The sequence below is a fragment of the Pleuronectes platessa genome, chromosome 19 (assembly GCF_947347685.1).
Source record: "Pleuronectes platessa chromosome 19, fPlePla1.1, whole genome shotgun sequence".
Classification (NCBI taxonomy): domain Eukaryota; kingdom Metazoa; phylum Chordata; class Actinopteri; order Pleuronectiformes; family Pleuronectidae; genus Pleuronectes; species Pleuronectes platessa.
Genome location: NC_070644.1, coordinates 3,004,067 through 3,027,141, shown reverse-complemented (window position 1 = coordinate 3,027,141; position 23,075 = coordinate 3,004,067). Strand labels below are relative to the sequence as shown.

The 23,075-nt window shown below is 41.0% G+C and overlaps 1 protein-coding gene across 1 annotated transcript; it reads left to right on the top strand.

The window, feature by feature from the left end:
• The first annotated feature begins 1,183 nt into the window (after positions 1-1,183).
• Positions 1,184-21,852, top strand: marveld2a (MARVEL domain containing 2a). The gene is made up of 18 exons (XM_053411693.1): positions 1,184-1,259; positions 3,456-3,545; positions 4,720-5,685; positions 6,262-6,482; positions 7,523-7,722; positions 7,893-8,064; positions 9,436-9,486; positions 11,044-11,161; positions 13,792-13,832; positions 13,945-14,014; positions 14,355-14,430; positions 15,044-15,719; positions 15,810-15,977; positions 17,865-17,995; positions 19,499-19,684; positions 20,747-20,918; positions 21,038-21,079; positions 21,207-21,852. The coding sequence occupies exons 3-18, from the start codon at positions 4,737-4,739 to the stop codon at positions 21,303-21,305; spliced, it is 3,372 nt and encodes a 1,123-aa protein (XP_053267668.1). The 5' UTR covers positions 1,184-1,259; positions 3,456-3,545; positions 4,720-4,736; the 3' UTR covers positions 21,306-21,852.
• Positions 21,853-23,075: the final 1,223 nt, after the last annotated feature.

Here is a 23,075-nt window from a genome sequence, read left to right as displayed (position 1 = left end):
CTGCAATTAAAGACACAATTTATAACAGTAACACAAAAGACAAGATGGTAGTGGGAGTGAAACTTTGAATTTTTGTTCCTCTCTTCTTTGGAGTCTCGATTCCTGGTGGGGTGGTGCAGTCTGAGCTTATGTTAAACAGTAAAATGTGGCCATATCTGGTCAATTGATGTCTATGGGATCAATTAGCATCATCATAGTTACATAACTGAGCTCAACGAGACAGGTAAAAGTGAAGTGGGGTGGGGGGGGGATGTTAGTGTTGTATTCCACACAGTGGCGGTTCTACATGGAATTGCGCCCCGGGATCCTCCGAGCGCGGTCTCTCCTCATGTCCTACCACATTGACTGTGAACCCAAGAGCAAGACAGGCTGCATCATACTTTCTTTTCAACTTGGTTTTTGAACACCGTCTCTTGTTTACCCCTGACCGGCTGCTTCACGTGAACGAGCTCTGATCTCACTGTGTGTGCAGTCAGGCTCCTCTATTGCCACAGGTAACATCATATCAGTCAGTGTATGAGCTGAAACTGAGTGATTGGACATATTCTAGTATTTTGTGATTGATTATTTTGTTGTGTGTGTGGTTGAGACACCTCAAAAAGCAACCAAGGTCATTGTTGAATCAAATGTTTTGCAGTGTAATGTCGGTGTAATACAGCATAATCAATCAATTCTTTATGATTTCAAATAGTGTACTGCACACACACACACACACATTCGTTTCTAAAGATTTTATTTTGTATCACTTGTTATTTAATTTGTTTCAAATAAGTAATAATAATAAGTATCAATTAACTATTAGTAATGAATCTGATTACTTAGCAATTAATTATTAATATTTAATGACTATTAAAAGAGTTTCAGTTTGTTTTATATCTCTATATGTATTTATGTATGATTAGTCTATCTGGCTGTCCGTCTGTCGGTCTGTCTACATGAATCTACATATTAAGAGTTTGTATAGATTTTACCTTCTGTATCAGTGGTTTTCCATATGATGAACAGAGACACAGTCAGAAGTGCTGTTTCCTCTTCACACCATAGACTATATATATATATATATATAAATATATCCCATATACAGTATAGATATTTAAGTACATGATATTTTCCAGAGTGTTCTTGTCTCAGGTAAGCTGCGCCTGTGTCCGGGTGACGTCAGAGGGATGGGCAGGTCACGTGGTGTTCTGCGGGGGGAACCTGCGGTGTAACGTTACTGGAATGGGAACGAGGAAGACGAGGAGCAGGAGAAGAACAAGGTAGGAGACCCGCACGCCGCCCGCACATCCCGGGTTAGCTGAGCCGAGCCTTCAGCCTCACTTCCAGCCGCAGAGAAGTTTTTCGAATTTAACTGAGAGCGTTTCGTGTCTAGTTGTGTCCGGAGCGAACGAGTCTTCAGGAGACTTTGTTCCCCTCGAGGGAACTTTGGCTCCGCAGCCGCCGCCGTGACTCCACCGGTGGGAAACAACAGGAGAGGACATGTTAGGACGCTGCACACACACAGAGAGAGGGAACAGCAGCAGGTTGGTTCAGCAGACGGACGGAGAACAAGGTGGAGGGTGGACTTTCTCCTCTGTCTGTGAGCCAGCTGCTGTGCTCCGCTGCTGAGGCCCACGGCTGGAAGTTACTCACTTTACCGCTACACATGTTTATTATGCTCATCGGCAGATAGCTTCCAACACGGACTTCCCGTTTTAACCAACCCTCAGAACGAGTACTTCATTTGTATTGCGCACACTCCTCCTCTCAGAGTTGAGCTCTTATTACATTACTGAGTTACAGAGAGAAACCCGACGGTGTCTCTGTCGAAAAGATGTTGTGTTTAGAGAGAAGTAGATTAGAACTGATGTTTGTATTCAGATTGTGTTTAGAATGAGAATAAGAGCTAGACTGTTAGTCAGAAGTAAGTTTACACATTCAAGGAATCAGGTTTCGTGTGTTTATGCAAGCATGACTATTAAAATAGGAAACCATGTAAAAAAAACATAGTATTAAAACTAGATATGTGCTATATGAACCATAGATAGTTACAATGTACAGCATCAAGTAATACTGATGATAAAGCCCATACTTACTAGTATTATTAGAACAATAGATGAGTAGTAGTGGCAGAAGGATTAGAGCCACTTAAGTGCTGTCAAGAGCCCAAAACAAATCCCAGGCTCAGACGTTACAAGGAACTTTTGTTTAACGAATAATCATGAACCCGAAAGACAACAGCCGCTGTGACATCTTACATGTACAAAGACCCAATTTACACTGTTAAGAAAGAGTAACAAGTAAGAATAATATGTTGGTTATCTGAAGATAGAAGGACTTCTATCAGGATATGGGAGTGTGATCTCCCATATATATTCTGCAATATTTGTATATTGCAGAATATAATTATTTCTGTGTACGTTTTCGCTATAGTTAAAATATAATAGTGATCTACTAGTGTGTGTGAAGTCTTTCAGTTGCATTATGTCATTTTGGATGTGAGATCAAGTGTTGAGCTACATGTCTGTAATTCTTACAAGATTCAACTCAGTGTGGTGGATTGTGAGTTTACAGGTACTTCAAATTTTGGTTTCAGTGGGAACAAAAGTGTGTGGAATTACCTGGTTGCCCAGGTAACATGCCCTGATCTGTGGGGCTCATCTAAACTTGTGTTGTGTGATGACTGCTGTTTCCTGTTTAAAATAACAAGCATGGCGGTGTATCCCTGTAATAACTTGATAACAAGCCAATATTGAACTTGTCTGTTGTTGGTTCTTGTGACTGCACATCGCTGTCTTGTCTTTGTGAGCTTAATACGTTTGAACCATGACTTTCAGTATTTGCTCTGCGGAGCTGATCAAATCTAAGGTGTGTGAGATGAACTGGTCCACAGGACGGCTCACATATTTAAATGTGAGGATTTGCTGCCTCTTCGGTTTTTATATTGTTAGCAATTAAATATTTTTGGGCAGATTTTTTCCCTATTTTCTGACATTTTCTGCAGAAGGTAGTTATTAATCTACTGAACATATAAGTTAGTATTTATTGAAAGTTCTCCCTAGCCCTGTATTTGAGAATGCAAATGTTCGATTGAGGGGCTCTGTGGTAGTTTCTCTGGCCAGCTCACTAGCAATAACTCAACAGAATGTCCAAATGAGCCGATGTGAGAAAACAGCAACAGATCCGATGGAGGATTCACTGCGAGTTAATAACGTTTCTAACATGCAACATAACAAATTAATCAAATATCTCAGAGAAAACGTGGTGCCATACACGTAAACCCATCAGCTGATTTAGTAAGTTCAGGTCGAGGTGAATCGGGTTTTCTTTTTTTTTTTATTCTACAGACTTTATGTCAATGTAGGCCTGACATGTTTAAATTCACATCTTGACAACTCTGACAGAACAAGCGGTTGAACATCATCATGTTTAGAATATCCAGCCTTCACATCTAAAACCTTTTTTTGTCTTTACAGGTGATTCCTCAGCAAAATCTCTGTTCATACCAGGTTTGCATTCTGACCTGTGGGCCAATGTAAGTCGTGTTGAGTGACTGCGTGTGAAAGGTATTCAAGCACAGTTCATATCATTTTTTACCTCTCAAGATAAAATCCACTTTACGCAAATGGGATCTAAGGGTTGGTTGGAAGTTGGGAATGTATTTTTGTGCTGTCTGCAACAAGCCCTGTTAAAGTTGTGTTGTCCTGGATACAATACATGAGCAGCAGTTATCACACAACAGGGGGAATCAGATTCAGTCCGACCTGTTGCTTAATTTAGTTCCAGCATAAATATGCATTCTTAACTCAGCTTGCATGGAGGATGGTGGGATAACATCTTTACTCGCTAGATCTCTGGCTGAAGGGTTTTTTCTCTGGTGACCTCAAGTTCCAGGGTTAGTTTTCTTTAGTTTGATTTCAGCGGGTGTGGCGTAAAATTATTTATCGAATTCAATTCTCCTGGACATAATTTTTTCCAAATCTTTTGGCTTCTTCCTTTTTGTATTTCCTGTTTGCCTACTCTGTTCTCTCAGTGATTTGAATTGATGATAATATGAGCTGAGGCTAATAATCAGATGGTGGCCTGCCTGCTTCTCTTTTTCCTCTGGGATTGTAAATTGTATATATCTGTTTGTGAAGTCCACACTTCGAGAAATGTGGCTGCAACAAAAAGTTAGTTGATCTGCAAAAAAATCTCGGCCAGCTACTCTGATGATCCAGTCTTGGTTTCTGGTTGTTGACTTTTTATAGCAAAAACCTTAAATATTCCTTTCAACTTCTCAAGTTTGAAAATGTTTTATATTTCAGATGATGGAACATCCTTGAGTTTTTGCTGTTGGGCCAAACAAAACAAGAGATTTGAAGGCACACCGTGGCTCTGAAAAAACACAATCAGAGTTTGTTTTTCACATTTCATGGAGCAACTGGTTGTTCAAGGAAATAACTTTACTGCCCAACATGTCTTCAGGTTGCTTCTTTTGACAAGCCAACAGTTCAAAACCCAAATTCTTACATCTGAGAAGATGGAACAGCAAATGTTTCGCATATCTTCTGGATAAGGATTTAAACGGTTAACTATGTAAACAATTCCCAACATTTTTTAAGCGGATCAACTAAATTTAAAAAAAATTTTTATTATAACAGCGAGTTGCAGCTGTTCTTTAATTATTGAATCTAGTAGATTGAAACACACTTAAACAATACTGAATAAATGCATGTGTCTGCCCTTGTGCATTCTCAGGGACCATCAGTATCCTCATGTCCTATGGAGGAGGCTTTCAGGGACGACCTGAGCGAGTCCGCCAGGCGCCCCTCTATGACCAGGTACCACACGGCTCCTTACCCCGAGAAGACTCCTTCGATCTGCAGCCACTGAGAGGGCAGAGAGCCCCTCATCTCGCTAAGAGCGCCGACCCCCTCCCGGCCCCACCTCTGCCAGAGCAGCCTCCTGTGGGGCTCGAGTTCGATCCCAGCGGCAGCGAGGACAACAGTCACCCAGACCTCGACCCCGCCATCGACATCAAGCCAGTCCACCGCTTCGTCCCAGACTCCTGGAAGAACTTCTTCAGAGGAAGCAACGTGGGCAGTGACAAGTGGTCCATGCCTGAATCCTCGGTTAACAATAACAATAGCACCACTGGAGGGCAGCGCTGCTCACCCCCTCAGTCCCCCTCTGTTCCTGGGTCATACAGGGATCCCTATGGGGGCTCAGGTAGCTACAACTCCAGAAAGGAGCTTCTGGAAGTACCGGATCCTCAGGAGTCTGTGTCAGGGCGCACCTACCGCACGGGTCTGACCTACAGTGAGCGAGTGGAGGAGTACCATCAGCGCTACGACTACATGAAGTCCTGGGCAGGCCTGCTGAGGATTCTAGGATGTATTGAGCTCCTGCTAGGAGCTGCTGTGTTTGCCTGCGTCTGTGCCTACATCCATAAAGACAATGAATGGTTCAACATGTATGGATACTCCTCTCCTGGGGGAGGATACGGAGGAGGTTACAGTGGAGCCATCACAGGGGGGTCCTACTACTCAGGCCCCAAAACCCCTTTTGTGTTGGTGGTGGCAGGGCTGGCCTGGTTGATGACTGTGATTCTATTAGTGCTGGGGATGACCATGTACTACCGCACCATTCTGCTGGACTCCTCATGGTGGCCCGTGACTGAGTTTATCTTGAACCTGGCTCTGGCAGTGCTCTACATGGCAGCAGGTGGGTAACAGAGCTGTACACCCAAATCACACAAACATTTTCCTAGAGACGCAGCTAATCATTACTTTTTAATAATGTGGTGATTATATGTATTATTTATTAAGTATATTATGTAAAATTGAGATTATATAAGAGACATCCTGAAATGTCTTGTGATGAATGACCAATATTCCAAAATCCAAAGATATTCAGTCAACTGTGGGTCTCACATAGCTTGAGAACCTTCATCTTATCAGCTTCACACTTGGTATGTGTATTGTTAATGGCCTGTTGAATTTAGTGCGATTTGGATACACGATACTTTAAATAAATGGTTTGAATAAAATTGAGTGAATGAGTTTCGCTCTCACTCGCAACAGCTTGTGAGTGACAGGTACACAGATGAGGGAAAGTTCTCCCGTGTGATAATTGTTTATTGCTTTGACCACCACACGCAAAATTACCTAACCTCCATTTTATTGAGGTGGCAACATAAAAGTAAGAATAAATTTATCTTAGTTGAACGATCGTTGAAAGAGATTTTCTTAAACACTTAAACTGTTTCTTTTGTTTTTTTCCCCTCTTTTTTTCACCCAGCCATTATCTATGTACGTGACACAACTCGTGGAGGGCTCTGCTCCTACCCAGTCTTCAACAATGGCATCAATGGTGCGTTCTGCAGAACAGAGGCTGGCCAGACTGCTGCCATCATCTTTCTGTTTGTCACAATGGTTATTTATCTGATTGGAGCCATCGTGTGTCTCAAGCTGTGGAGACATGAGGCTGCACGCAGGTACCGGGAGCTGAACGGCCTGGAGGTAAGGTCTCAGCCAGCTTTATTTGTGTTTGGTTTGTTTTAAAGGTTTTGGTCTTGGGATCTTCTGCTTCTGCTTAATCTTTAAGGACTAGCCCAACGCTATCTGGGATTTTGCATACTTAAAAAACAGGCTGTTGCTACAATCATCTTCTTACTCAGACTACAGTGCAACAGGCCAGCAGCTGTTATGTTAAAAGTCATCGGAACAAAATCTTATTCAACTGATATCACAGGGGGGGAAATGCCTGTTATCTCTAGATTAAGTAATTCGGCCACAGCCCATTCAATGCACTCTACCTGGTCGCCTCATTAGCCTACAGAAATTCTAAATAAACATAAAAAACTGTATTTGCAGCATATTAAATCATTGTGGCCAAACATATTAAATCATGCTAATTCTGATGTTTTCACATGATGCCTAAGATACATTTATTGTGCCACACACATGACATGCAAGGGGGGAAATTTGTTTTCTGCTATGACCCATCTGGTGTACACAGGAGGACACACAGAGCAGTGGGCAGCCATGCACGGCGCCCCGGGGAGCAGGTGTTAGGGGAGTAAGGTGCCTGGCTCAGGGGCACTTAGACAGTGGGGTGGGGTAGGCACTTTGACAGTGTGGAACAGATCCAGGTGTTGTCCGTCCAGGTATGTTGTTTTTTTGTTGTCACTCCGTTCGGTCTCTGGATTCGAACCAGAGCCCACAATCCAACTTTCTGCCAATAGTCCACCGCCTCTAGTGCCTAAAAGTGCTGATGGCGTCCTAACCCAGACAAGCATGTCCGCTGCTTAAAATGATGCAACATGTTGGTTGGTTGAGTGTGAAGCTTTACCTTAACTCTTTGATCATAGACGACTTATTTGATATCAATCAATATTGATCTCCTCATCTCAGTGAAGTCAACTGAGCCAAGACAGTTAATGTTTATAATAGTTTATGTATAATAATAGAATATTGGTCAAGCTATTCTTTAAACAGTAAATTGTAATTATAAGTTATGTATTGACCAGAAAGTGTTTTTGTCTGTTTGTCCTGCACAGATGCTGCCCTCTGAGATGCGAGCTGCTCGCTCATTGGTTGCTCCAGGTCCAGCTCATGTACTCAAAACTCCCGAACAGGCCCAGGAGTCATCAGTCGTTCCCATCCAGGCTGCTCGAAAGGTTGGGCCAGCGCAGATTCTACAGGGAGCTATACCATCAGGACACATTCCAAAACCGGTTATTGTGCCTGACTATATTGCGTAAGTGATGCTGAAAAAAAGAAGCACACAGTAGGTCAGCAACTGAGGATTATTTTCATTTTAAACGAGACTGGTCCGAGGATTCTTTTCACAGTATGTAGTAGCCAGTAAGTATAATTTATGATCATATGTATAAGAAAGACATGTGTTTCTGTGCCTCCCCCCTGCAGTAAGTACAAAACCGTACGGACAGACGAGGAGCGGGACCAGTACCGAGCTGTGTTCAACGACCAGTACGCCGAGTACAAAGAGCTCCACGCAGATGTGCAGGCCACCCAAAAGAAGTTTGATGAGATGGACGCCATGATGCGTGGCCTGCCCCAGAACCCAACCAGCCAGATGGTAACTGGTTTCACATTTCTTATCTTTTGAGAAGACTCCTTTCACTCTCTTTACGCGTGTCTGCATATGATTTATTGATCCGCCAGAATGTGATCTCAGTTAAGGTGTAGATGAAGTCCTGGGCTTTATACTTGTAATTGCCTAGAACAAAAACAATTTGTTTCAACTCCATTTCAATAATCATAACAATAATAATAGCCAAAAAATAAATGTCTTCATAGCTTTGAAAAGGATTGCCATGAAACTTTCTGTAGACGATGTGTCCTGATGACTTAAGTGATCTTGGGACTTTGCTCTGGTGCCACCAAGAGGTTGTTGTTGCGTTGAGTGTCACATCAAGGCTGCATGCTCGACTTAACACAATACAGGCTGCTTAGACATTTTATCCGACTTTTTTCAGCGCTGCAGTACGTCAGCAAGTCACATGACCTTAAAAATGTGCATGAGCCAGGCAGCTGCAGAATAGAACAGACCATTGCCCTGATTTGCTGAAGGCTTCACTGACATTCTAGGAAGTTCACTCTATTCTAGGAAGCTTAGATCTATTATTTCCTCTTTATTTCTTTCCAAAGAGGATGAGATGTATTTGATCTGAAGTTCAGGAGTTTGTTGTTGTCACATAAACCCCACCCCGCTTCTTTTTTTACAGCATTCTCAAGTCTTTGATTCTCAAGGAAACAGAAATTAATAGAAACTGGTCTCTCCCTAAAGCCGTTTTCAGACATTACGTATTCACAACAGCATCAAATCCTCAGCATTACTTAGGCAAGAAGGTGACAGAGACAGGAAGTGATGTATTAACTCCACTGCAGAGTTCACATGATCATGTTTAATGCACCCTGCCACCATTGTCGGCTGTTATCACCACAAACACTCTTTGACATCAACGCCGCGTATTCACTGGGATATATCTGAAATACGGCTACTCTAAACCAGTGAGCTTCGACAAAAAGTAGAATGAGAAACTTTAAAAGTGTGTTCACGTCCCGCCTCCTTTAATCAAAGTAGATCAGATCGTGGTTTTAATGTGTGTGCTCCAGACAGTTCTGTTCCACCAACTGCACAGATACTTTGATTGCCACACACTGAGCTGTGCTGTACTCTTGCCCTTTTGGTCTGATTGCGTGTGTCATCGAGCACAAAACTGCACCCAGTCTTTTTGTCGTTCCAGTGCACCTCATTTCCCTATCCTGTAATTTCCTGTTTGCACTTCCTGTCTCCTCTGTACTTCCCCTCCACCCTTAATTTCCTCCTCTGCTCCATCCAGAGGTGGCAGATTTTTACTTTTGTACTGGGTGATGGCTCTTAATTTTCATAAATCTTAAACATCCGTTTGACCTAGATGTAATAAAGTCTGTTCTCTTTTTATAGGAGGTGGATCGTATTTCCAGGATCCTTCAGGAATACCGAAGGAAGAAAAATGTGAGACCATTTTCATGTCCATGTTTTGACTGATGTGCTGTTTTCCCACGTTCATTATTATTCCTTCAAACTTCGACAGCAGTAGATTAATCCTGTATCAGAATACATATCACCCCCACAGAATCATAATACTGTAAAATAATCTAAATATTTGTGTTTTATGTAATGTGTTATTCTGTCGTTCTTGTTATCTATAGTATTTGTGTGCCCTTGCCATTCTTTTGAACACGGGGGCACAAGAATGATACATTAAACAAACTTCCTATTCACACCACAGGTAGTAAGTTAATAGTGGGTGCTCTGATTACTTTTCCGTCTTTTTCAAATCTGGAGAAATCTTTCATTTTAATCAAGATAAAAGTGCATTTAATTTAGTCGCCTGTCAGTGGTAACATTCCCTTTATGCATGTGTCAGTGTTGAGTTTGTCTGACAGAAGTATCTAAATTGATTTAAATTTTCCAGTTTTATATATATTTAAATATTAGGGCTGTGAAATGATTAAAAATTTTTAATCAAATTAATCACAGGTTTCTATGGATTAATCATGATTAATCACATTACCGATTTTTTCGGAATATTTTTGTGAAAACAAGATTTATGACATTTAACTTTTCTTTTGTGCTGCAACTCAGCAGTTCTTCAGCAGTTATCATTGCTTTTCCATATGGAACATTAATATAATCTTCATCCTAAACAGAATTCGGGTTCCTTAGCCATTGTGTGGTTGAATAAAACTTTTTTTTTTTAATTAAACAGAAATTATTTGAGCTTCTTAGCCATAGGATGGTTGACATTTTTTATATTTTTTGTCGCACAACCATTAACCACACCATGATACAATCTAATGCCTCTAAAGGCCCTCTTAGCTACTCGGTCTTTAGCCAGTTGGTGAGGCAAACTAACTTGTTCAAATTCTCTGACAGTAAAGCTAACCGCTTCTTTTGCACAATGTGTCCGGCGAGTGAGTCTGGTTTGGCGCATTCCACTTGAACGCCCCTCGCCGACCAACACATGCTTCACGTTGCGGTGGTTAGGCGGGTATTGCTACGGTGAAACGATAACGTCTTCTCGCAGAGTGTGCATATCACCTTGGTTTTACTGAATGTTCGATCTTTGTTTTTTTGGAACACGATCTTCCCGTCCAGAAGGTCCTCAGGTTCATCAGAATTATCCATGTTGTTTGTTTGTTTGAATGGCAGCTGCCGTCTGACTGCATTAGAGCGGCAACTAGTGCAGAGGCGGCGGAATTGGAAGGTCCTTCTGCGCATGCGTTAAATGCGTTAAAAAAAAAACGAATTAATCCTGTAATTTAATCATAACGCATTAACGCGTTATTTTTCACAGCTCTATTAAATATATATTTGGATTTGAGTCGTTGGACCTCTTACCCTGAAGTTATCGGAGCAAACTCAAGGGAGTTCATTCGTTGAGTATCACCAGTGTTATCCCTATTGTATTGTGGAAGTCACATAAGTAACTTCTCCTAAACAGTGGAAATGAAATGAAAGCTGAATTAGATTTGAATTCCTGTGTGTGTTTCTGCTCCATCATCTCAGGACCCAACGTTCCTGGAGAAGAAGGAGCGTTGCGAATACCTGAAGAGCAAACTGTCTCACATCAAGCAGAAGATCCAAGAATACGATAAAGTCATGGAGTGGAACGATGGATACGACTAGAACTCTGAGGCGTCTCTACAAGAGAACACCACTGAGCACAAACAGAACTTCCGCTGACGGTTAAGCAGGTACCAGTGGTGAAACCCAGTCATGAACCCAGGAGCACCAGTGGGATTTCACCCTCCTTTGTGTTTTCAAATCTTTATAGCAGCTGTCCCTGACAAACGTTTATCAACAGCTTTTGTGTCTGAGTTTATTAAGGCCCACGTGTAGAACACATGTCATTTTATGCTAAAGGGATAGTTCTACATGTTGGGAAGAGGTTTAATGAGACGACTTAACCTAACACAAAGACCACATGCACGTCCAAGCTCAAAACTAACAAGTCATATCTTTTTATTGTGCAAAAATGACAATTTGCTGTTTTACAGAAAGTTAAGTGCAGGATTATTTTCTTGGAAGTAAAAATAGTCTTGCACAGGATCCTCTGTAAAACACTGACCTGTCATATTTACACCTTAAGTGATTTGAACTAACAAGTTATAGTGTGACGGTGAGCTTTAAATGTGCTTGTATGCATTTCTTGTTATAGCTGGACAGAGGCTAGCTGTACACCCTGGTTTCCAGTCTCTATGCTAAGTTAGCATATAAATGAAGCAGTCCCCTGGCTGTAGCTTTATAAATAATAGACTGATATGAGAGTGGGATTGATCTTCCAATGCTCCACCTGAAAGCAAATAGACATACAGTATGTCCCAACATGTCAAATTACGCCTTTAAACTGGGCGGTTCTTACTTTGTGTGTGTGTGTGTGTGCGTGCGTGTGCGTGTGTGTGTGTGTGAGAGATACTGTGACTATAATTGTATCAAATGCTAACCACTTAATATGTGAATGTTTGTACTTAGTGGGAAATGCTAGAGGAGGCAGAAGAAGAAAAAATATATAACATTTTCTGCATTATTGCTGTCCAGGTTTACTTCCTCTGCACGTCCGTTGTCCTCTCTGTCAGTCTTCATGTTTGTCACCTGTCCATATTGATTTCACAACTTCCCAGCCAGAAATGAAAAACCACTGCTTGTCTGGACAAATCCCTTGTTGTTTTCTTCAACTACTGTGATGATAGTTAGGATTGTTTGAACTGCACACTCTTTTAAATTTTTTATATGCAACTGACAAATGTCTGACGTGGGAAATGTGTATGTCCTAAAGCGTGTCTTTGTCCTTCCATTTCATAGATTAAACATTTTGTAGTTTATTTTTACTTAAAAATCCTGAGTGCATAAATACTGTGTCTCCCTCCATTTGTCCCCTTGATGCCACTGTACACGCTGAACCTCTTGAGTGAATGGAAATGCTGTTGAAAGAAACCCATTTGTTATGTGTTTGCAAGTGTAACTGTAAATATTTTGCTGTAAATGTCCATATTCTTTCATAATTTAAAGGCTTGGTGCTTCCTGTCCTCAGAATACACTTGAGTCTGTGGTCTTTGACTTTTCATACCATTTGTCTTTTTGACTGTAAATAATAGGTGCTATGTTAAGTTAAGCAAAGTAAAGATGAAAGGAGTTGATTAATTTGTATTGATTGACAAAAAAAAAATTAGAAATAACTTTGGATAATCTTGTATTTCCAAGCAAAAATACTGGAAAATGATTTGTTAGCCTCCCAAATGTTAGTTTGCTGCTGTTATTTGTCTCAATCTGATTATCTTTGAGTTTGTGACAAACAAGCAACGTTGGCATTTTTCACTGCTTATATTTGTATTAATCAAGAAAATAAGTCTGATTAATTGGTGAAGAAAATATTCATGATTTGTGGCTCTAAACTCAACAATTAGCCAAGATACAAATAATAACATATAACCTCAGATGACCTTAGAAGGGATTGATAAGATTGGTTTTGAAAGGTGCTAAGCTAAGTTGAATATTCTTTTTTTATTATCGTCATAAGCACTCTAATATTTATCTAATTTTCCCTAATTTTTTATTTATTTAATCTAGGGATTGGTCTTAAAAGCTAAAAATATATATATATATTCTGTTCACTCCTATTTGATAATACTACTAAGAATATTCAAAACAAATATTCTTTATTGTCCACAAGGGGAAGTTTTGCTTGGGCCAAAGTGCTACAGCAGCTGCACTGCACAACAGTACATTGTGTAACAAACAAAAAGAAAAACTGTTCACACGAACATATCGTATAAAACCCAGAATAATAATGCAGAATAAAAGTGACTTGAATGTTGCACCTGGACCAAAAACCCTTTAAATGATGGAACACTAGAAGGAGATAACGCATTAAAGATTAAAAACAAGAACTGGCTTTTACACCAGAGTGTAAAATGTGCCGGACAAAGTGCAAAACGCTCATTGAGATACATGGCTGAAGCGAGATGCTTCCTGTTGGGATGAATAAGAGCTGGAGGCGGTTGGTCTTACACCTTTGTCTCAGTCTATATCAGGATTGGATCAGATGTTAACCAGGACTGAATGACTGATTCTTCACTTTAACAAAAAATAAAATGTCCATGTCCTTCCGTATTAGCAGGTGTTTTGGACGAAGCCTGACTCAGGTACTTCCTGTCAGGGGATCCTCCGGTAAGGTGACACCATAGACTGTATATGGGTGACACCTGTGCGGCGGGGGGGTGATCTGGGTGTGACTGTTTTTGTTCGCTGCTGCAGTTTCAGTCGACACAGCCCAGGTGAGACGCACCGAGCAACAGGTAAGTGACGAGCACGAGCGTCTTTTACTTCACTTTAAAATAAATCTCCGTGAACCAGTCCCCTGTGGCTGAACCGAGCGAACCCAGGTGTGTTGTTGGATACTGCTTGTAGATCAGTGATCTGCAGAGTGAACAGCGTCTCAGCGCCAACCCGCTGCAGGTGGCCGCACGCACGGAAACATGTAGTTTCGTAGTCTTGACTCCTAAAAAAACAAGAAGTAAAGTGGTGTTTCACTTCCATGTTGGCTGCCAGGTGTGGTAGTGCCCTTCATCCTTTAATTTCGCTCATTTTGCTGTTCTTGTTTTCTAATTTCGACAAAAAAATCTGAGTTTTGATTCGATTCCAAACGCATCTTTATTTCGAGCTTCTTCAAGGTGGTAATGTGTTCCCTTATCTTGGTTTGATGTCTTCAGGTGATTGCGACTATTTCCTAAATGTGTACAGACCAATCTAGAGAATTGTTATTGTACATAAAAGTACATTTCTAATAACAGGACTCTTTTTGCAGATTCTTTTATAAGGGCAGCACCCACTAGATCCAGCAGCAATGTCCTCGGGGCCCCATGGGAGTCCCCCTCCCTACGAGGAAGATGGATAGTAAGTCTTCTGTTGTTGAAAAGTGGATTTGCAATGATAATCATTTGTCAAAACTTTGTTGACGAAGTCGCTGACACAATGTGATCTGATCCATCCAGAGTCTGATTATTACATTTAGACATAATTGATGGCCTGGCTGTTCAGGTAGAACGTTTTTCCTTCTTGAATTTTTGCTCCCTCAAAGATGTTCAGCAACTTAAAAAAAAATGGAATATTATAGTTTTATGATTTGAATTTAAAAAAATCATAATTTTGAAATTATCTCCTAGAAAGGCAGAGTTTAGTTTGTCCACTCTGAGCTTCTGTAGAGACATGGAGGAAGAGGCCCGCTCTTGAAGTAGATATATAGACTCATTTTACAGTAATGAAAGTGATTCTTAGTTTAGCTGATTATACACAAATGAAAACATCATTATGAAATGTATACTCCTTTTCGGCCTTTAAATAAGTCCTACACACTGGACCTTTTAATTGATATAGAGTCAGTAGTGTGTTGTGTAGTATTCCACCATTGTTTATTTGTTTGCTTTTCTTTGCTTCACTCCAGCTGATGTGATTCATTAACCACCACACTCAGATAATAACTTTTAATGTTTTTTTTCTGAATTGACAGCACCGCCGCTCCGCAGACGGCCTACTCTTACTATCCAGATGATGAGTTCCAGCATTTCTACCGCTGGACGTCTCCACCAGGCATCCTCAAAATCATGGGCATCATAGTCATCGTGATGTGCGTCGGCATATTTGCTTGTGTAGCCTCCACTCTGGCCTGGGACAGCCAGGGAGCCATGGGTGGCTTCGGGGGTGTAGGGGGAGGTTATGGCGGCGGCGGTTATGGCGGCGGCGGTTATGGCGGCGGCGGATTTGGTGGTGGCGGTTATGGTGGCTCCTATGGAGGCGGCGGATATGGAGCTGGAAACAACTATGGCTACGGTAGCCTGGGAGGGAACTACAATGATCCCCGAGCAGGCAAAGGGTTTATCATTGCCATGGCAGCCATCACCTTCATTGCCTGCCTGGCCATCTTCATCATCATTGTGTCCCATCAAAGCCTATCAGAGAGCAGGAAGTTCTACCTAGCAGTGATGATCATCTGTGCCATCCTAGCACTGCTAATGCTAATTGCGGCCATAGTTTACTTGGTGGCAGTGAACCCCACGGCGCAGTCCTCTGGGTCCATCCAGTCTATGCAGATTGCTGGCCTGTGTGCTCAGTACCAACAACCACAGACTGCAGGAGTCTTCGTCAACCAGTATCTCTACCACTACTGTGTGGTGGAACCACAAGAGGTGAACAAAACCCATTTGACTTCCTCCTCTCAGGCCTGTAGCTGCACCTGAGCATTTGGTTCTAACCCGGAGTGTCACCTCTCGTTTCAGGCCATCGCCGTGGTGTTTGGCTTCCTGGTCGCCGTCGCTCTGATCGTCATGCTCGTCTTTGCTCTGAAGACTCGCCAGAAAATCATAAACTTTGGCAAGAGCAACGTTCTGTGGAAGAAAGTGAAGATCATCGACGAGATGGCGCCACCTCAGGATGTGGAGGCATGGGTGTGTGACCTTAAATGTTTAACCTCAAGAAAATCTGTTAATTTCAGCTTTTAAGTTATATTATTTCAAGCAGAATTTTTTAGGATTTTGGACTGTTGAAACAAAACAAGATTATTTATGACTGCACCTTGAATTGTGTCTTACGATTTTAAGCAATTTTAAAGACAATTTTATAAGATTGATACATTTTATGATGGGTTAATCTGCAGATTTTTTTATTGACCATTTGACCAAGAACTGTCATCCTGACATCCCCTTAAGTCCAAGGCATTAGCTTGTAGCCCGACCAGAGTCCAAAGCCCAAAGATATTCAGGTTATAATGATGTTAAAAAGATCGCTACTTCTCGTTTTGGTGACGTAGGATTTTTTTATAGAAAGTCTGATGTGTTTTAACTTTCAATTTAAAATCTTGTGTTTGAGATTTAGACTGAAAAAAAGAAGTATTAAATGAAATCTTAACAATTATGAAGCTGTTACTCAGGCAGATTTCACATCTCTGCTTCATAATTGAATCAAACCTTTTACAGAGCTGCGACAATTATTCAGTTGAGTAATTAGAAGTTTGTCAGCTACAATTCTTATAATTGATAATAGGAAAAAATGCTAAACATGGATTGAGTTTTCTAAACTATGACGGGGAACTCAGCGTCTTTGGGTTTCAGACGGATGGCTCAAACAAAAAAAACATTTGAAGATGTCATTTCAGAGAGAAAAAATATGTATCGGTGGTTTAAAAGAAAAAACAATAATGACGACTAACAGTTTAGTTATTCTCAAAATAGCTGCCATTTGATGTATTGCTATCAGATTTATCAAGGTAGGTCAAATCTAAAGAAGCTATCTTTGCTGGTCCTAATTGCTTGTTTCATGTGAGTGACTGTTTGTGTTTGGGTTAGGTTTCAAGTTGTACAACCTGTTTGTCAGCGGGGGAAGGGGAACTATTTAGCAGCAAGCTCCTACTTTATAGCCCGCTTGGTTTCAGGGTGTGGCGTCTGCACGACGAGCAGTTTCAATCGTATGTCACCCTGTCATAAAGCACGAAGAGCTGGAGCAATAACACCCTGCACCTAATAATGTCGCAATATTCGAGCATTTTATAATCCGAATGCAATTTTGTTTCATGACTCATGGTTTCTGAAGCTATTCACATAAGTGCTTTGCAACAACTCTCACATTTAACCCAGTAAGTAGTGATGAGCAGGTGAGTCACTCTGTAAAAGGTGGATTTCGTGATGACATTCAGCTCAGCCATGTCCTCAGAGCAGTGAAGAGGAAGAGCAGGTCCGACTGGTCCTCTGCGCCTCAAAGCCCACCAGCCAGCAGAAACCCAGGGCCACAGCGGCAACATGTCACTGGGAACGGGCTGCGTGGACTTCCCTGTAGCTTGTGGGAACAGGTCTGAAAGTGCTGAGGCTACACGTATGTAGACATGCATGTAGCTGCCGGGTGCTACACCCACACAGTTGTTTTGGAGGCGTGCAGCAGGGTGTAGCTCTGTGTGTGTGTCCCGTATTTTTCAGAGGACAAGTCCATGCAGGCAGATCATACCAGACATGGTTGAGGGGAAGCAGGTTTGTTCCAGGCAGCCACTCGTCAAATGGCCATTATTGTCATTGTCACTGAAGCAACTGTGTGAGGATCAAGATTGTTTTCACTGTTACTCGTCAATAATCGGTTATCATTTTTTCAGCGTCCAGGTTGGCGGTGTCACGTGATTTGTCTCAGCAACAGTCATCAACAACAATAACTCGTATTTTTGATATTTTTTGATCGTCCCAGATTGTCCGTTTGTGACTTTAAAACAGAATATGATCTAGGTACTTGTTTTCTTCATTAAACAAATTCTGTCTATGTTACTTATGCATGTCCGGTTTATTCTTCTGCAGGTGAACAATGTGTCCGTTGCCCCTGAAGCGCTCCCGATGGCAGATTACCCTGAGAAGCTGAGAGGCTCCAGGAGCCACCTGGATGACGAGAGCACCAACTACGACAAACCTCCCTACAGCTACTCACCACAGTGAGTACACAGACAGAGAGTGTGCAGTTCAACAGGGGCATGTCTGAGGATGCACTGTGTTCAGAACAAGAAACTTGCGGGAGCTTGTCCTTATGTTATAATGTGGATCAGGCTTTATTCTCGTTTTTTTTCTTTTCACTTTTCGTGCTGGGAAATTCTGAAAATACATTAAATTGACACTAGAGCTGTGCCACAAATCCAAAGGAGGCACACACATCAGTTTAAGCAGTTAAACCATAAAACTACCAACGTTGGTGTGTAAATTAAACTGCAACTTGTGTTTGGATGTATATATGTATATCTACAAGTTATTTAAACCAATTACTTTCATGCATTGAGAAAGCAAAGTGTGAAAGTATCTACTGATACTCAGCCTAGAACCCATGTGTAATGTGGCTCTGTGACATGCTGCAGAAACCTGGTTCAGTAGAAAGAGCCTCCCCGCTAATCTGAGGCAGAGCTGCATCTAATGATTATTTTGGATTAATCTCACAGTTTAGTCTGTACAACATTAGAACATATAGAAAATTACAATGGGTTCAGAATAGCAGTCAATCAACTAATGGTTTCAGCTGTCAACGAAACAATGTGTTTGAAATGCATCACATCTTCCTGTAACACCGAAACTATGTGAAACATGAGAGAGCGATGCAGTCATGAAGGAAACAGGACGTCACTGTTGACATGTTTACTAGATCAACAATTCCTGTCACATAGTCAGTCAGGCTGCCCTTTGCTTCATCCTACGGGAAAGAGACTGGAAGGTAGTGAAGTTTGACACTGTTTTACCTTCACGCTCGAGTACTCCCCTATGATCGGATCACTGGACACAGACCCCAGGTCTGAACAAGGCCAAAGAACAACACTTGCGTCTGGAATAATCTGAAGAATCAACAGTTTTCTTCTGCTGAGAACCTGTGGGTTTTACTTGAGGATTGTTTTTTTGTTAAAGCTCGTTTCAACAACCATGTTAAAAAAAAAACATTGTTTTTCTTCTAAATTAAAAAAAAACAGATTATCCCGTTAGCTGCTAAATTTTTTACCACTGATGTTAGATCCCTGTGATGTCGTGTATATGCAAGTCTCAGCTGGGCGTCTGAAATGTTTGATTTGTCACTGGCTACAAGGCGGTCTGTGTCATCCTACGTTTGGGTCCTTGTGAGTCGTGTTTGTTTGTTCCATGTTCAGGTTTACTGCTCCTTCTGCCTGGAGTGAACTTCAGAAGGATTTCAAATGCGAATGAGGAAAAAACTATGAAATTAAAGGGATGATAGTTTGCAGATGACAGGAGTCTATCATCTTTCTAATTATTCTTTACTTCAGCATAGTTATTTAACTCAGTGGTTGCTTTTTTAATGTGATCATATTCAGTATTGTCTGCAACTATGTGTTGTAGATGCTGGTCTTGTAAATGAGACAAGTCAACTCAACGGGACCATACCTGATTGAATTAAGGAACCTGCAAATTGAATAGAAAATACTGTGATTGTGTTTGTCCTGCAGGCCTCTTGTGGAAAACCACGCGCTGCTGCAGAACGGGGCTCCCTACAGCAGTAGCTCCGAGGTGGCCAGCTCGGCCGGACGGCAAAAGAAGAGGCGTGCAGGTCGCCCTCGCCGCGCCGATGGACAGGACTATGAAACCGACTATAACTCCTCAGGAGATGAGCTGGACGACAATGACTTTGACAGGTACGAGGATATAAAAGGTTTAAATCTCAGCTCCTGATATGGAGCCGTATTCAGATTTTTATTTCGTGGTTAACTCTGGGGAACAAACCAACTGATCAGGCAGCGGTTGACCTGCAGCTCCGGTGTTGTGAGAGAAATCCCTTTTTTTGTCTGGTGTTGAGCAGAGCCCAACTACAGTTGTTTTAACAAAAATTATGTAACTCTTTAACATAGCTGTCTCTGTAGGACCCCAAGCCTTATTGTTGTCAGACATTTATAAATTATAAATTAGTGCACGGACACGTTTTATTACAATGCTGAATTTTTTTTCTGGCTGCAACTCAAAAATTGACCAATTGAACACATGTCAATTACATTCAAAGATGTGGGGAAATAAGTCTCAGGTTTTCCCTTAAAAAAAAAAAATACAAATGTGTGAAAATACACTAATACAAGTCCTGTGTCCCTGTGTAATCTGCATTTTAATTATGCCTTTGCAAAGTACAGCTGATTTCAAATATTTTATATGATGATCATTTTGCACTGCAAAATAGCAGATTCATTATTCAGTCTTTACTGCAAATTGTATTTTCATCGATTTAACTCGCAGAACAAAACTTGTTTTTAGAAATTTGTGTGATAACTTGCTATCAGAAAATATGACTTTAGGACTCAATACATGACACAGATTCCATTGTAAGATATGTTTGCACAATTCAAAATGTTCTTGGAGTATTGATAATTTTATCAGATGCATGTAGTGAGGTAAAAAGTACTATTTAACGCTGAACTCACATGGAGTTGTACTTAACTGAGTGAATTATCAAATTTTCGGTGAACTATCCCTTTAACTCTAAAACCTCGTCAAGCTGAAGTAACAAGTAACACAAAACATGAAATAAACAAGTAAAGTACAAGTAATTCACAATTTTATTTCGTTTTTTTCCACCACTGCCAACTCCAAGCATGGTCTTCATTAATTGCTTTGACATATTGTTTTACCTTTGGCAATTTATTTTCCTTTTTCATCCCTTCGCCCCCCCCCCTCCCCCCCTCTCTCTTTCCACTTGTTCTCTGCTTCAGTGAAGTTTCTCCGATAACAAACGAGAAGGAGCGCAACGACTGCAAGCGTGAATTCGACCGCGAACACCAGGAGTACAAGGACCTGCAGTCGGAGCTGGACATCATCAACAAGAATCTGTCCGAGGTGGACAGAGAGCTGGACGAGCTGGAGGAGGGGAGCCCACAGTACCTGGTGAGAGCTTAAAGGAAGCAAGCTGTCCCTTTTTTAAAGCTTGTGTATCTATGTATCTGAACAAGACATCATGTGGGTTGGTGTCATTTTTCATTGTCTTGTCATTTGCACTCTAACAGGATGTCTTGGATGAGTACAACAGGATAAAGAGCATCAAAAAGGTACATTTGGTCCTAAAAAGGACGTAAACAGATTTAACATGGCAGTGTCATCACAAGACAGTCCAATAATACTCTTATTGGTGTTATTTGTTTTTTTCTAACGCACCCCTCTATCACCCCCCCACAGTCTGCAGATTATCAGGTGAAGAAGCGCAGGTGTAAGTATCTGAAGTCCAAACTGAACCACCTCAAGAAGATGGTCAGTGATTATGACCGCAGGGCCTGAACAAAATCTGTGGGGACAACCCTCCCCTCTGAGACGTGACCGATTGTTGAGTTTTGGAACAGTAGCAGACTGCAGAGGACGGAGCTGCTGCATCAAACGAAGCTTCTTAAGTGTGTTTGAGCTGATTGCTGTTGAAACTGCAATGGTTTTTTCTTTACTTTGGAAGGACAGAGCTTTATCCTGTCTGGTATTATGCCACTGTTTGTATTATGATCATCTCGTGACATAGGTACTGTTTTCTGTATTTATTTTACTCATTGTGATCTTAACATAGGAGTCTAGTAGAGGAGTGATATATGCAGATCCCTGCTTGATTTTTAATGAGCTCTTTATTTTTAATCCACTCGGTTTTTTTTCGGCAACATAAAGATGTAAATATTTGGGAAACACTTGTGTTTTTAATGATTTTTGCCGTTTATGGAAGTAAGTTCACATGTGTTCAATGTGTTTCAGACACATGGTGATATTGCAGGTTTGATGCATACTGATGTACTTGGACAATCATTTGTGATGTTTTTTACTAGAATAAATTCATTTAACAAACCCACTTTGTTGCTGTTGTTACACATCTGTACTTCTGCTCTCCTCAAATACTGACCACAATCTTTGTGACATCACATGCTCGTGATGCAGTTGATGCGTGTGTGTGTGGGGGGGGGGGGGGGGGAGATTAAGCAAATTACTTCATAATCTAAAACATCTTTTTGATTTAAAGCCATGATGCGTAGATGCCTTTGTACATTTTCCAACTGTTCTAATGGCTGAAACATGAAAAATATCATTGTAAATATATTATTTTCTTTTTGAATACTTCCACATTGTGACAAGGCTGCATATTTTTTAATTCTCCACAAAGCTGCATTTGAAAATAATTTTATATCAAAGTTTTTTTTTTATATTACTATGGCACACTGTTATGAATTGGTGCCCATTGCTTTTGTTGTCGTACACATAGTAGAACCGGTGACGATACACATTTACGCTACGCCTCTGATCAAGAGATGGCAACGAGAAAAAAGCAGTGAAGAAGAAGACTCAGCAAATGAGGAGGCTAGCAAGGCATGTTTCAAACTTGCATTTGTAAAACATAAATAGAATAAATCAGCTGTGCAAATATTTCAGCAGTATGAAAATATACGCGTCAGGATTTTGGCGAGCAACACTGACTGGAAACGCCACAGGGTTAACAAAATCCACACCTAGCTCTGAACTGTAGTTGAAGTTTAAAACTCCCTTTTTTAAACAACATGTACAACTTCAATGAATCAAGATCCATGAATTATTCTCTGAGAAATCAGGGCAAATGTTGAACATCTCACAATGTTACAGAAAGCGAATGACTCACCTGAGCCTTTCTGCATCCTTTCACTTAGATTCATGGAGATTGTTTTTGTGTAATCTTGCTTACAAACAAGCAACATAGAGAAAAAAACGGACCGTGGTGACAGCTAAATTTCCTTTACAAACGTAATTAGTGCTCATGTTAGTCTATGTTTTAGCTGTTTGCTAGATAGTTCAAAATAAAAATGTTTTAACTTTATAACGTGTATTCAGCCTTTTCTTCTGCCCCCTAGTGGCCAAAATATATTTATGCATCTTTAAGGAAGAGTTACATATATGCTGAAGCTACACGTACACTCACAACACACACTGTAGCCGTAGTTGATTGTTTTGTTCTTCCTCTTTGTATTTCCCTACAGGGACGACATCACATGATTTGAACACATTTCACATTAAAACACAAGGATTAGCTTTTTTTCCCTTTCAGCT